General features: G+C 41.6%; 2 protein-coding genes across 4 annotated transcripts; both read right to left on the bottom strand.

Moving 5' to 3' along the window:
- Nucleotides 1-745: 745 nt before the first annotated feature.
- Nucleotides 746-1,786, bottom strand: LOC117579923. The gene is made up of 2 exons (XM_034266068.1): nt 1,152-1,786; nt 746-1,085 (listed from the first exon to the last, which is right to left on the bottom strand). The coding sequence occupies exons 1-2, from the start codon at nt 1,212-1,214 to the stop codon at nt 792-794; spliced, it is 357 nt and encodes a 118-aa protein (XP_034121959.1). The 5' UTR covers nt 1,215-1,786; the 3' UTR covers nt 746-791.
- Nucleotides 1,787-1,934: 148 nt separating this feature from the next.
- LOC117579922 (U-scoloptoxin(01)-Er1a) lies at nt 1,935-14,649 on the bottom strand. 3 transcript variants are annotated; one of them, XM_034266066.1, is made up of 5 exons: nt 12,474-12,566; nt 3,147-3,440; nt 2,414-2,580; nt 2,185-2,307; nt 1,935-2,113 (listed from the first exon to the last, which is right to left on the bottom strand). In XM_034266066.1, the coding sequence occupies exons 2-5, from the start codon at nt 3,208-3,210 to the stop codon at nt 2,045-2,047; spliced, it is 423 nt and encodes a 140-aa protein (XP_034121957.1). In that variant the 5' UTR covers nt 3,211-3,440; nt 12,474-12,566; the 3' UTR covers nt 1,935-2,044. The 3 variants fall into 3 exon arrangements, with proteins under 3 accessions (XP_034121957.1, XP_034121956.1, XP_034121958.1); XM_034266065.1 differs by lacking the exon at nt 12,474-12,566 and adding an exon at nt 11,667-11,823; XM_034266067.1 differs by lacking the exons at nt 1,935-2,113; nt 2,185-2,307; nt 2,414-2,580; nt 12,474-12,566 and adding an exon at nt 14,449-14,649 and having other exon boundaries at nt 3,248-3,440.
- Between the last annotated feature and the right edge of the window lie 608 nt (nt 14,650-15,257).

Here is a 15,257-nt window from a genome sequence, read left to right as displayed (position 1 = left end):
AAATTAGCCAGAACTTTTAATCGGAATGTTGCTCCAGAAACGAAAGATAAACATTCTATACGAGCCTCGGTTGACATTTTATGATCATGCTAGTCTATTGTCATTACATCAAATAATACGAATATTGCCACATGTTGCCCAGTTACATAAATAAACTTAAAGCGAGACCGGCCTGCAACTGTCATAAGTTCCCTCCGACAAGAGTCAAGTCCAGAGTCAAGTTCGTTGCTCTGTCTGATGCAGCAGTGTAATCCCAGCGCAGAGTTTGTTCAAATCATTACATAATGGCACCCCAAACCAACTGGAACCTGGCGATGGTGTGTGAAAACCGTTAAGTACATGAAACGCACCTACAAATGTACCTCTCTGCTGGGTTCAGGTTCACGTTCACGTTCAGGGTTCACCGGGATTGGGGGTTCAGGTTTTTCGGAGTTCAGTTCGCTTTGCTCTGGGTCTCGCTTTAATGGGACTTTCATATGCCCCACAAAAAAACATCAGAGAGTTCCATTCATTGGAACGCTCTATTCCTAACGGTTCTCACACCTTTTGACGCTTGATCTGCTCTCCCGTTCTGTGCATTAGATATGGATACGGCCATTTAGTTTGCATTTTGATGGAGCTCTTTATCATAATCGTTTCCGTAGAGGTTCTTTGAAGAGGTGTACCCAAGTAATTGGCTATCTTAGGCGATTCAATTACAGCACAGATCGGTTTTCCATTACTTTTCTGATTTATTTTTATTTGGATTAACTGAACACGATATTATTATAGACCCCTCCCTTTAATTTGGTTTACTTTCGACCCCAATTCGATTGATAGACATTCGAGTAGTAGCTCTGCCAGTTGGGATTGCTCAGCGAGGCATACGGATTGTTGTAGTTGTTGTTGTTGTACACCGGATACAGATACTGGCCAATCACATAGGGCCAAATGCGTATCTTTGTATTGTCATAAGGACTCGCTGTGGCATAAGTGCTGTAGTAGGTATACGGCGTGGTCTGGTAGTAATATTGATTCAAGCTGGAGAACGTTGGACTGGGCGAGTAGTAGGGATTGTACTGTGTATAATACTGGGAAGATGTGAGCTAAAATGTAGATAAATACTCATTAGATGGCAAGCTCTCCGATCCTTTTGTGTTTAGGAAACTTACCGCCAGTAGGCAGGAAATCAATAGCCAGTAGAGGCTGCAATTGTAGCTGGATTTGTGTGACATTTTGTGTGATGGAGCTGTGATTCCGGACTAACTATGTTGCGCTCGGACTTTTCCAATTTATAACGCCCCGAGGTGTGACAATTTTACGCACGGCTGCCGTATGGCAATTTTCCCCAATTAACTTTGTTTTGCTCTGCCCCCTTTTTTTTGGTGGCACCCCGTGTGGAATTTCGTCATTGAACTTGACTCATCCCCCGGGTAACGATCGGTGCCAGTAACCACCTGATGGTTGGTTGCTGGGGTTGTTTACCCAGTGGATGGATAGATAGATTGTACTTAGCCCAGCGCCGGTGGGTTCCCGTGACGTAAAAGGAAGGAGAATTATCCACAAAACACTTTGTTTCTCGGCCATAAATTAGTCAATTAATTATGAGTAGCATTTTGGGGTAGCTGCAAATTTGATTTCGTTTTTATTTGTAAATTATACAATCCGCAGTTGTTCCGTAGTTTTTTGTTTGTTGGGAATGCAAATGGAATTCGTAAGGGTAAGGGTAATGGGTAAATGGGTGTGTGGGGTAATGGGACCATTTCTATATACATTATATACACAACACGACTCCTCCTACTCTTCATCTTCGGCTCTCTGTCTCTCTCTACATTTCTATATCTATCTCTATCTTTACGCAATTAGACTAAAATACAAAAATTACAAAACGAAACTCAACAAAAATTGTCAACAAGTCGCTTAAATTAATTCGATTCAATTCATTTCATTGCTCATTTCGTATTTCATGGAATTTTACAGCATTCTATTCATTCAGGGCATTTTAATTTAATTAGTTTGTTTGCTCTTGGAAAGACAATAAATATTTAGTTAAGTGCAAATCGTTTTAGTAATCCTCATCATCTTCATCTGGCGGATCTGTGGCATACGTCAGTTCGTTCAGATAGAACCATTTCTATGGGTTATAATTAAAGTGAGACATTAGCCATAAATATGTTAAAATATGGTCAGAGTTCTGTTACTTACGGGCGACTCTGTGCAATTGAAATTGTAGTCCCAATCACAGATTCTGTATTCCTGATTGAAGCTCGTCTCGTTGGCGCACAGGTGTGGTATCCGATTGCCCTCTTCATCGCACATATGGAAGATCTGTCAGACATAACAAAAGTTAACATACTTTCAGGCAGCCAAACAAAAGCACAAGCCAGACTTCAGCTCAAGCTTTGTCTCTCCGTCTCTCTCTCTTCGCGCTCACCTGGCAATTGTACTCCATGTCGGCATAGAAGCCCACCGATCGCCTCTTGCAATCGAATGAGAATGTTATATTATCTAAATTCGTCCATTCCTTCGTCTTGTGATTTTGAAATACTGGACTGGCTAGATCTTGGCCTTGTACCGCAATGGCGGCCAGCAGGATGGGAGCTGACAAATAAAAAAGAATGCAGAAAAATTGTAAAATATAATTGTAGCTACATTTTGGTCTACATTCTATAGATAAAAGGTTGCCTATTTGAATTAAATTATAGCTTTGAGAGACACCCAAATAATTTAAATATATTTCAAACCCCATAATAGTTCCCTTAACATTCTTAACATTTCCTCGCTTTTGGCATTGTTTTTATTTTGCTAATTTTCGTGTGTTTGTTTCCCTTCCAATTCTTTGCACTTTGCCAGCCGTGTGTTGCCTGCTTTGCCTCTTTTCTTCTTCTCTCCTTCTACAGGCCATGGCCAATTCCATAAGTTATTTGGCTCACGCATGGCCCAACACACAGCAGCAGCAGCAGCAGCAGCAACAAAACGGGCCAAAAACAAAACCCAATAGCATTCGGTTAACCAACCTCAACGTCAATGGCTTAATCGACGCACTTAGCATTTAATTTGTGTCTCCATCTCTGTCTGTCGCTCCGTTCGACTGTCTGTCTCTCAACGTCTCCTATTGGGGACAGGTACTCGATCGTACTCGTAATCGTACTCGTACTCGTACTCACCTAGTAAAACGCCGGAAAGCCATAAAATTCTATAACTGTAAACCATTTTTGTGGCGTTGGACATTTTGGCGTGAATTTTGTTTCTCTGGCTCTGGCTCTGGCTCGTTTGAGGTATTTCGCCTCTGGGCTCTCTCTCTCTCTGTGCGATAGCACGCTGGAAATCCAAATCACAACACTCGCTCTCTCTCGCTCTCTCTTGGCCCGTTTGCTACGCGTCCATTTAGTTGGCTCTTCTGTTGTCAATTAGGAAGCGGTGTCTATGTCTATGGCGTATGGCTTATGGCAGGCACATGGCTAAAATGAGAATAAACCAGAAAAATGTTGAATTAATTTTCAATGAATTTCAGCTATGTAGATAGAAAGAAGTTTGCAAACGTTTATTGAAAAGGAGGCAAATCAAATCAAAGCATTTGCTAAGCTCATGAATTTTATGTATTCTTAATGATCGCGTTTGTCGGATTGTTATTTGTTTTGCAAACAAGTCTCTCAGGTTTTGTGAGCTAATTGATTGAAAATTGGGAAAGCACAAAATTATTATTGTTTATTGCAACAGAAAGTATGTCCGGAAGGTTCCGGAATGTGTCTAGGATTGGTATTTGTTAGAGTTTTAGATTAAAGATAGATTTATAGATGCTTAGATGAGAACCAGAGTAGGTTTGGTTATCCCTACAGGCTGCTATAGTGCCCTTGGGGTGAATAGTTGCACAAGGAAATGATTCTGTAACAAATCGTTTTACTATGACTCTCTGAACAGCTGGCCAGCTTGCCTTTCTTTTTAATTAAATTGCATTGAAGCTGGTCTTACAGTCTATTACAAAATCAAAACCAGACAGACAGCCAGACATGCCAGCCAGACAGACCTGCCCCAACCAGCTTAGACACAATTTACATGCCGAACCCACGCCCAAACCAAGTCAAGACACATCAGAGATTGACTCATCAAGCCGGATGCATCAGCTTCTGGTTTAATTGATTTTATTTTGAGACACAAGTAAACCCCTCGTATAACGAGTCCACACCTTTTTCTTTGGGGTTACAACAGGATATATCTGCTTAATGCTGACCCACTTTGGTGTCAATCAGAATTCTATGACTTCTGCTGACTAATCGTCGACAAATATTCACAAAAATATTTCATAATAATATTTCACATCAATCATAGACTGTCAAATTAACAATGAATAAAAGAGAGGGCGATGGTTGTGGTGAGGAGAGGGGAAATATGCTTATGGCCAAATGCTTTAAACGCCATTAAAAGGCAATCAGTCAATGGCAGATCCAATCAGCAAATAGATTCTATTTATGCAAAAATATTTCAACGTTTTGTGGCGATTTCCTTGCCGTTTCTTTCCCTTACGAATTGATTCATATTTTATTTGGGTATTTTGTCTGCGGTTTTATTGTTGCAAGCGGTGAAAAGAAGGTCGAGTAGGCGAGTGCGGCCTTGCAGCCTCAATTAAATTGTCAACCCGGGCTCTGATCTGGAGGAGAATCGAAACAAAAGTCTGCGACTGGGACTGAGACTGAGAGCGATTGGCGATTCCCTTGATTAACTTTTATTGTGTGTACCTCCATTTGGGCTCTTTCACTTGGGGCATGCCCCGACTGTGCTGTAAATCCTTGACATTTTACTGGAATTTATGGCCTCTGGATGCGTAGATGACGTCGATTGCCATCGCGCCGCGCAAAGGCCATGCCATGCCACGAAAAGATCGCAGACGAAATAATCGTAAATTGTTTTTGTCTTGGCCTCCCGCGCAACTAATTTTCCTGGCACTGACTCCTGGCTACAGGCGGGCAAGGGGCAGGGAGGAGTGTGGCTGCAACCGGCTATGTCTGGCCACAAAAATGAATGATATGCAAATTTTGTTGGGCTCTCTTAAGCCGAGTCCGTGATGAAGTGAAGGCAGGTCTTAAGGCGACGTAAAAGGTCATCAGTGCCCGGGCCAAGCAAAAAGTCATCTTCACGCAAAACTGGAAAACATTTCATGGAACGTATGGGCAGGGGAGAGGCCAAGACAAGACAAGGGGGCATGAACAAAGAGGCGCCTCCGAGATGACACAGCAGCAACAGCTGTCCGTCTGCCCAGGGCCCCCGTTGGTTTGCCTCTGGTCCAGCTGCTAGTACTCTGTCTTTCACCTTTTCGACGGACTGTCGACTGACCATGGCGCCTGTGTGACAAATGCCAGAAGAGTGGAAGCCTCAGCCCCCCTTCTGCCTTTTGTTTCTCTCTTAATATTTCCGTAAAGTGGTCTCCAACGTAATTCAAGTTGGGTTTTTGGGTTTTGGTGTATTTGTGGGATTTTGGCTAATGGCAAAACACTCTTCAAGCGCGCTTCACTGCATCACAAGACGCCTACAAATCCTGAAGAGGCTTTCAGCCAAGAGGTAATTGATTTTAACGGATTTTAGACACGATTGTTTGGGGCACTATCAGTGGCAGATTTAATGGTTTATTTAATACAACTTTATTGAGCAGTTTGTGGATAAATCTTTTGCTTAACAGATAATGGGTTTTATTTTGGTTTAAAGCATTAATTGAACTGGCAGCTTTAAGCTTTCGGAAAAACACTAAAAAGCAAAGATTTATTTAACGCTTTCTCTGGCATATAAAATACCGAAATCCTTTCTGCTCTTTTATTTCTGTCATTCAAAGCGCATTCAAAATTCGTTCTTTGGGTGGCCAACGAGTTTCTCCCCATCAAAGCTGATGAGATATTCCCCTGTAATGCACATCGCATCGTCACTTTTGACATTTTCTGACAAGCGTGAGAAGCGAAGCGACTGCTAAAACTACGACAGAGAGGGGGAAAGAGTTGGAGACCAAGAGGAGACCCTCTAGAGACTCCATCGTTTGTGGTCGTCTATCAATTTGCTGTGGCTGGTTGACTCTTGTTGTTTGGGTTTCCTCCTTCGTGCCACCAGCATTCCGTGGGCTGCCTCGTTGTTGCAAGTGCAGCCACACATTCTGCCTGCCTGCCTGCCTGCCTGCGCCTTGTCTTTCAGGCCACCATCTGCATTCCTCAAGCATGTGCGACATTAATTTTGGTTAAACCATTTTGAAAGTCCCATTTTTAGTTGATTTTGTTGTTGCTTTTGTTGGCTGTTTGGCGTCCCGTTGATTGGATTTGCGGCTAATTCGGAAGTTTGTTGGCGTTGCCTTGCGAAACATCGCACTAATTTGTTAATTTCTGACGCGTAACCGAAGGCGCAATGTTTTATGAGCGGTGTTTTTTAGGGCCCCCCAGTAAAATGTATGTAAATGTTCACCAAATTATTTTATTTCTTGATGAAACACACAAAAACATAGGTCAAAAACGAGTAAGGAAGAGTTTTGTTAGAGGTCGAAGGTGGAAACACTCTTTGGAGTAGCCCAAGGATGGAATGTGAAGGTCTTTCCATTCAATCGGTTGCACTGATAGGAAGCAGAACTAAACCTATATGGACTCTATAAAGAACACAGGCTCGAAGATCCCTTCTTTCTCTCATAAAAAATCAAAACAAAAAGCCAAAAAGTTTATTCAAAAATTTCCTTCATCGCCAAAAACCGCAACAAAGTAAAAAGTCAACGAAAAAAATAAAAAGGAAAAGCTGAGACAATTATTTCACCGTTTTATGGTTGTGTGTGGCAGCGGAAGCACCGCTAATTGGCGGAACTGCCACACAACAACAGCAGCAGCAACAACAACAACAGTGGATACAAAGAAAAGCAACAGAAAATATGTTGAAACGACCAAGGCGGGAATGGAGAGATGGAGATGACGATGACGATGACGACACCTGAGACACCGGCTTATTGCCACCGCGCCCCAAAGGGGATCCGGTGCGGATCGGATGGACTTACATAAGCCATAAGCAGCTGGCAAAAAACAAAACAAAAAACATGGCCTAATCATCTCAACCGACTCCCAAGTAGCAATTGATTAGGCCGAACGCGTTGACACCTGGACAAGTGGACAACAATTTTTTGCACAGACACACATTTTTCAACGCCAGCCAACAACTGACAAAACAAAAGACTAAAAAATAAGTAGCAGACTGGATACCGTTTAATTGAGCGGCCAGCAGCCAGCAGCAAAATTGGAAACTTGTTGTTGGGGCTGGGGGATGGCACCATCCCGATCCAGCTCCCAAAACCGCTGTGCCATGTGGGGGCTTCCGCCCGTTCCGACCGATTGTTGGCCTTGAAAATTGTTGGTACGCAGAAATGCGCTTAATGCGAAAAATCAATAACGCTAAAAACACAAACACACGCACGCACGCAGCCCGATACGAGTATATTCCAGCTGCAAATCAACAAAAAACTAAAAAAGTAAATAAAAAAAGTTCAAAGTTAATCAGCGCTGATCAGAAAAAACCGAAAACCGGCTCGGACTCGGCACTAAACGAAGCGATTAAGGCAGATTTATAAACGAAACAGCTACACCAAAGCGCCCACAATATATAACACCAAAATAACAAGCAGAAATAGCATAAGGAATTTCGAAACAATAAATATAAAACAAGCTAATGAGTGCCCAAAAATGTCCAAGCTATATGCAGGTTACCTATCAGAAAAACTTAATCCCATAAGCCCACACCCGTAATCCGTATGCAAGTTATTTAATTAAGATTTTTAACTGCTCATCAAAATCTACTTTCAAACGCCTGCAACTAAATGAAATGTAATCTGCTTAAATGTGTGCGATAAATAATGAATTTATTGATCTATAAAAGGGGGAAATACCAGCATCCCAGCTGTGTGGGAAATGAATTGTCCAAGAAAGTTCAGCAAATAACTTGTTTGACACTGTGGAAAATATAATCCAATGTTGACTTACTTATGTTGACTTTAACGATTGCAGCTTCATTTATGGTTTATATAACCATATTTTAGCAGATTCAAGTGACAAACTACCAATTACAGAAGAAGCTTTATTAATGAATCAAATCAGGCATGGGGTTGGCTACAGGTTTAGGCCTAAGCTTTTATATTTACTTATTTATTTATTGTCAAGGTGCATCCATCCTTGGCAATACAGTTGCTACCCTTTTGTTAGAGGTAGAGGAAGTTAAGGCGGGGAGCACACAAAACTAATAATTAATTAAAATTCCATTAAATGCGTGGAGAGATATTTATGCCCGAGAAGCATTGATCGATCGATCACACAATGCCAATTCAGTGATTTAAATGCCATCAGCAGCAGCTGACGATGCCGTTGCCCATGTCGATGGCTCTGCCGATGCCATGCTGCCGACCTCTGACAATAATGCTGACAACAAAGTAACAACCAACAAGAAACAATCACAAAAGACGGATCAGCTACCGATCCGATCCGCAGCAGCGGGTCTCTCTGACCTGCCAGACATCCCCGGCAAAGCCGCTGCTTGGTGTCCATCCGTCATTAACATATCAGCATTTGTGCTGTGCTTCAGCAGAAATAACAATCGTTACAAGGGCAACACAGCCAGAGTCGGAGCCATCATCTGACGATGCTGTTGCTGATGCTGATGCTGATGATGATGATGAAGAAATTGTTCAGTTATCTGCTCAAAGATACTCATGGTGTACACATGGTGAACAGACAGATACTCGTATTTTTAGATTCGCTAAGGTAACATCTCATTGAAGTTGTTATTGATTGATCGCCTTGCGGCAGAGACCGAGCCCAAACCCGAACCCTATCCCTGTCCATCCTCTCAAGAGCTGGCAGCCCAGAGCTCATGGCAACTCATGTGATTTGTAGCGCGAATATTTGGCCAGTGGCTAGCCACAATGACGCGACGCCTTTGAAGTGGGCATTAGGCCTGCATCCCATAGATACAGAGACACAAAAGCTACAGGCAAAAACCAAAGCAATCATCAGCTTGCTGTTGTTGTTGCTGCGGAAACCAAAATTGGACGCACAGGCAACGGCATTGTTGTTATTTATACATTAATTTTGCAATCTTGTATTAAATTTTAAAATTCAAACTTGTTCAACTTGTTGGCTTGGTAACGGATATCGGCCTGGGCATCGGTAAATACTGATTGTATCCTATAGAAAAAAAAGGTGTGATATTGAGCTCAACTTTTGGTTAAGGTTAGCAGAAGGCAGAACAAGATTCACAAGATCTTTCGAGGCGTCTTAGAGCTGACTGTGATGCTCTTCTAGAAGAACCCCTTCAAATCTTTCCATTATAATCTTAAAATCTGTCCCAAAATCCCATAAACTTCTGTGACGCACACATCCAGAATTATTTAACATAAAATTGAATAATTTATCTGTTCGATTTGTTAATAAATGTTGAATTTTGCTAGCTGCCAAAATAAAATCGCCAATCGCCAGCCACTTGTCTGGGTTGCTTGGCTTGGGTTGGCCAATAAAATTTCTGGTTTGATTTCTCAATTTGCCAGAGTAATTTGAACCGGTTGGCAGAGCGAGCAGAGCAGAACGGTTGTGGGTTGGGGGTGCGCTGAGAAAAAACCCTTTTGGGGGAGTTCAAGGCTCGCCACGTGTCGTATACTTAATGTGCCGGCACTTGAGTCGTTGCACACGTTGCAATACGTTGCTCGGCCAAACGCTTTTCACACAATTAAACAGCAGCAGCCAGCAGCCAGCAGGCAGCATTAACTAACCGACTGGTAATGTGGCAGCCATAAATTGTATGTAAATCGCGTTGCCTTTTTTTTGTGTTCGTATCGTTTCGTTTCGTATAGCTTAAGTTTTATTGCAGCTAAAGAAGAAAACGGTACAGACCAGACGAGACGCTAAACAATGCAAATAAATTACGGCTTCTGCTGCTGGCGGTGCTGCTGCTGGTACTGTTGGTGCTGCGGGTGCGGATACTTTGTAAATTGTACTGATGTGCAATTGAACGCAGAGATTCGCACAGATATCCACACAAACACACACACACACTCACACACTCACACACAGATACTGCAAATATTTTCCAAGAATGCGGCAAGCGGGTGGCTATGGCTGCTGTGACTCTCAGACTCCACTCTCAGCTGCCGCCTGTAACTGCTGCTGTTACTGCATTTAACTTACACTTAAATAACCACAATCCTAAACAACAAGTTTTTCTTTTTTCTTTGCTATTTTGTTTTCGTCGAAGTCATCGATTACATTCAGCTTCGCCTGATCCGAAGCGAGAAAATGCAAGTGCGCAGCCTCAAGCCAAGCAACTTTTTTTCTTAAGGTTTTTCTTTGCAATTTACTGGAAGAGCACATATCCGTTTGTGTCAAAATAATGCTATATATGGAGAGTTCTGCGAAAAGATTTAAAGCCACAAGCTTTGATTGCAAATCAGATGCAAAAATCCCCCTAATAATTTGGCATTAGATTCTCTTCATAGAATTATCAATTAGGTTTCGTTTTCTGTCAAAACAAGTTTCTTTTACTGGGAAGGTCAAGACAATAAAAATAGCTAAATATAATGCTCGTTTCTATAAGGAATCAGTAATATTTTAAGCTGTCTTTTCGTCATTCTGCAGACTCAATATATTCCTAAAGCTAACTCTTCTATACATGATCTACATTTTTTATTGAATATCATATAATCTGCATGTTTCTACGTAATTTCCGTATCTTTCTATAGAGATGAATATATATATATATATTTTAGTTTCTTAAACATTTTCGTTATGTTTTTTAATCAAATTGATACAAAAAAGTGTGTTAAAATTTGTATGAAGAATATTCAAAAGTTTTATAAAGTGAGGCTGCCTCGTTTGTATCTTATTTATTGCTAGACATTATTTTGACAATCGAAATTGTATATATTCTCGCGAATAATTAATACTGATGATGGCGATAATTGTATAATATTTTATAAAATTAGTGTTCCATTCATGAATAAAACAAATATATATTTGAACATATTCGCTAAAGATTTATGCTGATATTAAGATATTCTCAGATGCGATGTTTATTTCGTGGCTTCCACTTTGAAAAACAAAAAAATTGTTAATAAAATGTGTAGATGTTAAATGTGCATTCTACATATTTTTCTAACATATCTTCTATCTAATAAATCACATAAATGTTTAGCTTGAAAGCGAAATTCCTTTACCCCTCAATTGTCTAGAAAAAAAACCTTCGTAAGCGGAATTGCAGTCTTGGGTCTTGGATCTTGGATCATCAACAGACTTAGCCGCTGGGGGCAACTTGTTTTCTTGTTCTTTTGCATATTCATGTGGCGCTGTCCAATTGCTGTGTGTGTACCGTCATCGTGGCAGCTGAATGGCAAAGTTTAAATGGCCTTAAAGCCCACCCTCTGGAGATATTTCCCCCCCCCCGTCTGTGCGAGATGCTTACGCAAATTGGCTCCGATTTTTGACAAATTTGGCAGGGGCATGGGCATTGAATTATGCTAATGGCGCTGATAGCGATACATCATTATGTGCGTCGCGGTGTGGTGTGGCATTATGTAAGCGCCACGAAATGGGAGCACACGCATTGTATAAGAGTTTTTGTTGCTGCTGGAGGCTGCCGCTGCAGGCTGCCGCTGCAGGCTGCAGTTTTGCAGCTGGAGGGAGGGCCCACCTACCTACCTTTTAGGAGATTGCACTGGAGGAGGAGGCTGCGGGGTAAATCCAAAAACCGAGACCAACAAATCCGCAAATCTTTCAGGCACTGCAAAAAAAACGACTCTCTTGCCAAATCTTGAGGCGGCCGCTTAATTATTTTTAAAAACGCATTTGCATAAGATTTTTGCTGTTGTATTTCTTTTTTGTGGGTTTATTTTTCTTATTTGCTGCCGCTGCTGCTGCTGATTTTTATTTCTTTTTTTTTTTTTGTATTTATGTAAGAAACTTTTTTCTAATTTTTAGTTGGAGGCGAGCACTGGAAAAATGATTTCTATTACGATGGCTGTTTCACCACCGGGCACAATAAATTTTATATCTACACGATATATAAATATTGCTATGCTCTTTCTTCACACGCACACAAACACACACGTAGAGGCACACACGCAGACAATCACCGTCTGGAGTATCGCGTATCCGTCAGATGCAAAGATACAAAAGCAAAGACAAAGCAACAACCGTTCGCTGGGGCACACGTCGCACGAATAAAACGGCCAAAAAGACTGCCAGAGCCAGAGCCAGAGCCAAACACTTGACGGCAAATCCACAAAAAAGCACCAACCAAAAAGCCAAAAGAAAACACAAAATGCAAACACAACAAAGCCACACAAAAAACAGAGACGAAATGAAAAGTGTTTCTTTTGGTTTGAATTTTTGTGTGTTTGGTTTTTTGCTTTTGGCTCTCTGTTGTTGTTGTCTTCTGTGGCGTCTTTCAACGGGGCTTTGGCCAATGCATTTGTGTGCCTGTACGTTTTGGCCTCGTTTGCTTACGGTACGGACGGCTGCGACTGCGATTGCGTTTGTGGAACGGGACTGTAGGTAGAGACGATCGATTCGGTCGTGAAAACGTTTGCAAAGTCAGCGCTCAACTGGTTCGCAGGCCGCCGCTCAAATTGGTTTTATACGCGGATCGGATCCCACAAGCTGAGAGCAAATGCTACAGAGATTCATTGCATTCGCAAAAGAGCTACCCAAAGAGCTCTGGTCCAAAAGAGAGCAGAGAGCCATTGAGGTAGGTTGAGCGCATGCGCAGACTCCACTTTTTCATTGAGTGCTGCCAACCTGGTTTACTCTTTTGCCTGTGGCAGTGGCAGTGCTGCCTATTCGGTAGTGTGTTTTGGTTATCTGGGATGAGGACAAGTTTCGGCTTTCATTCAAAATTTTGGCCAGGCCTTAAGGTCTTCTTAGTCATGCCGAGTTCATGGCTTATTGAAATACGAATAGTGTTGAACTTGTTCTAACTTTGAATGCGTCAGAATTCACTTACGAGTTCGCGAGAATCTGCTCTTTCAATGCCTCAACTACACTGCCTAAAGGTAGTGCCATTTGGTGAAGACTTTTAAACAAAAATACGTAGCTTAAAAATATATTTCAGCGAGCGATCAGAGCTTCATTTATGAGCCAAAACAAAGTGTATTCTAGGCCTCGACTTTACCCACATCCGCTGTCCTTCCTTTCTCGTTTTTTTCAATTAACATAATTAAAAAAGTAAAGGCGAGCAAAAGCAAACCACAAAATGTATAAAATTAAAATTAGCATAAGAACAACTTTTAGTTTTATTTAATCCTCTTTTTTTTTGTATTTTCATTGGTTGGCTGGTATTTGCTGTATATTTTTGGGAAACTTTAGTGTGGTTTTAATTTTTGCTTTTTGTGGTTGTATATTTTGGTATGCTGTTAACTCCGCGTCAAGTTCATCAAACACGTCTGATTAGGAGACCGTACACCCGCCCCGATACCGATACTGGTTGTGGCTCTGGGCTTTCGTCTGTTTATCTGCCTTTGGGCTGGTGGGGTTTTTGGGCAAGTCAGCTGCTGGCCCGGGCCTGGGCCTGGTCTCTGACCAGGTATGAGATCTGGTCATTTGAATGCCAAAGGCATCGCCCGTTTGCTCTTTTCACATTTGCCGTTGGCTCTTTTTTGGCTCTAAAAATCAAATTTATGATGAGCGCGAACAACGAATTTATTACCAGCTACGGATCGACACCAAAAAACCAGCGAAAAAAAGTGGCCCGGGCCAATGCGAAACACTTTTTTTTTGGCTTAAATGTCAAACTAATTTAAACAAGAGGAGAGCCATTAAAACTGGATTAATTAAAGGCGCAACGGCAGCAGCCACCACTGCCACATCGGACAACCAAATTAATGCATTGATGGACATCAAATGGATCTCCCAGTCGATGCTCACTTTAAGGCCACTGAATGGGCAGGGGTTTCAATAGTGGAATCGAGCGATTGATTAATGGATTGTGTGATGGTAGATATTGTAACTAATATGGGTTTGAGATGGGTTTTTGCAGCGATCATCAAGGAGCAGATTAATAGAAATGTATTCAACTTTATTAGCCACACATAATAAAGGTTTTTTTATTGACTGAATAACTGAGTGTCTGATGGACAGATAATTAAAAACTTATAAAGAAGAATCTGTTGACTGAACTTGCGATTGAATGACTCATTCTTCAAGAATATCAAACGGAAAGAACTCTGTGAGTACATGAATTATTGATAGATTGATTGGTTGCCACTAAGCCACTATTCAAGTGATTAGCTAGCAGACCTGACTGATTATCTTTTATGGCGCCCAACATTTGTCATTCGCATTGGCGTCTCAGGTCTGCCTGAGGTCTGCGTTGCCTTCTCGCCTTCCTGGCCTGCCGTAATTAGCACACTTTGCTTATATAATTACTTCAAATATTTTAATTAACAAGTGGCCACTATCAGGGCGTATGCGCAATGTCGCTTACCTGCCGCACTCCGTCAATTAAAGTCTGTTGAGGTGCTCCACAATCCACAAGTTCCAATACAGCAAAACCCGAACGCAAGCCGCACCGCACCGCAGCAAACTGAACTGAAACTGAACCAATAAAAGGAAAGGAAAGGTGTTGACCTTGTCCAACGACAGGCCAAACACGCATCGCGTTCCAGGCCATGTCTGTGCCGCCTCTGAGGCGTTAACTCTCACAGCTGCTCCCTTCCCACCAATTGTCGGCGAAGAGCCCTTCACAAGAACTGAGTCTCTCAACTGAGCCGCTCGAGAGTAAAAAAGTGAAAGCTGCAAGAGTCATCCCTAAGTAATTTCAAGTTCAAGGTTTTCTGGTCACTGGTATTTAAACACTTTTCACATATTAAATGAATATATAACTTGGACATATAAATATATATATATTCAGATATTGTATAAGTATGTATGTGTGCCCGCGTTTGTGCTAATTTCTTGACATTTACCGCTTTCGTTTCGGGGCTTTTGTTGTTGCCACACTTGATCACTGAAATTATGTCCATAATTACGCTGATGTTAATCGATTTTTAAGTCGTTTTTCCCCCTCCAAAACACACACACACACACACACACACACAGTTTACTCTGGGCTTTATTTGTGTTTCTTTTTTTGAAGCGGATTATACAACAAATATTTAACACCTTGCAGACAATGGAAGTCGCGTTTTTTTATTGGGATTTGGATTACCGGCTGGTGGTTCCCTTTCCCGTCTACAATTTTTGAATTGCTTTTCAAATCCACTCGGTAAATTAAATCGTGTGGATGCCAGTCGA

Source organism: Drosophila guanche, unplaced genomic scaffold (assembly GCF_900245975.1).
Source record: "Drosophila guanche unplaced genomic scaffold, DGUA_6, whole genome shotgun sequence".
Classification (NCBI taxonomy): Eukaryota; Metazoa; Arthropoda; class Insecta; order Diptera; family Drosophilidae; genus Drosophila; species Drosophila guanche.
The sequence above is the reverse complement of the archived record's forward strand: the minus strand, read 5'-3'. Positions and strand labels throughout refer to the sequence as shown.

What these genes read in the sequence shown, in the direction of transcription:
- LOC117579923 (XM_034266068.1), bottom strand. Translation starts at nt 1,214, where the DNA reads ATGTCACACAAATCCAGCTACAATTGCAGCCTCTACTGGCTATTGATT. An exon ending in TGATTTCCTGCCTACTGGCG is followed by an intron (nt 1,086 to 1,151) that starts GTAAGTTTCCTA and finishes TCTACATTTTAG; the next exon opens with CTCACATCTTCCCAGTATTA.
- LOC117579922 (XM_034266066.1), bottom strand. Translation starts at nt 3,210, where the DNA reads ATGTCCAACGCCACAAAAATGGTTTACAGTTATAGAATTTTATGGCTT. An exon ending in GCTTTCCGGCGTTTTACTAG is followed by an intron (nt 2,581 to 3,146) that starts GTGAGTACGAGT and finishes TTTATTTGTCAG; the next exon opens with CTCCCATCCTGCTGGCCGCC. An exon ending in ACATGGAGTACAATTGCCAG is followed by an intron (nt 2,308 to 2,413) that starts GTGAGCGCGAAG and finishes TATGTCTGACAG; the next exon opens with ATCTTCCATATGTGCGATGA.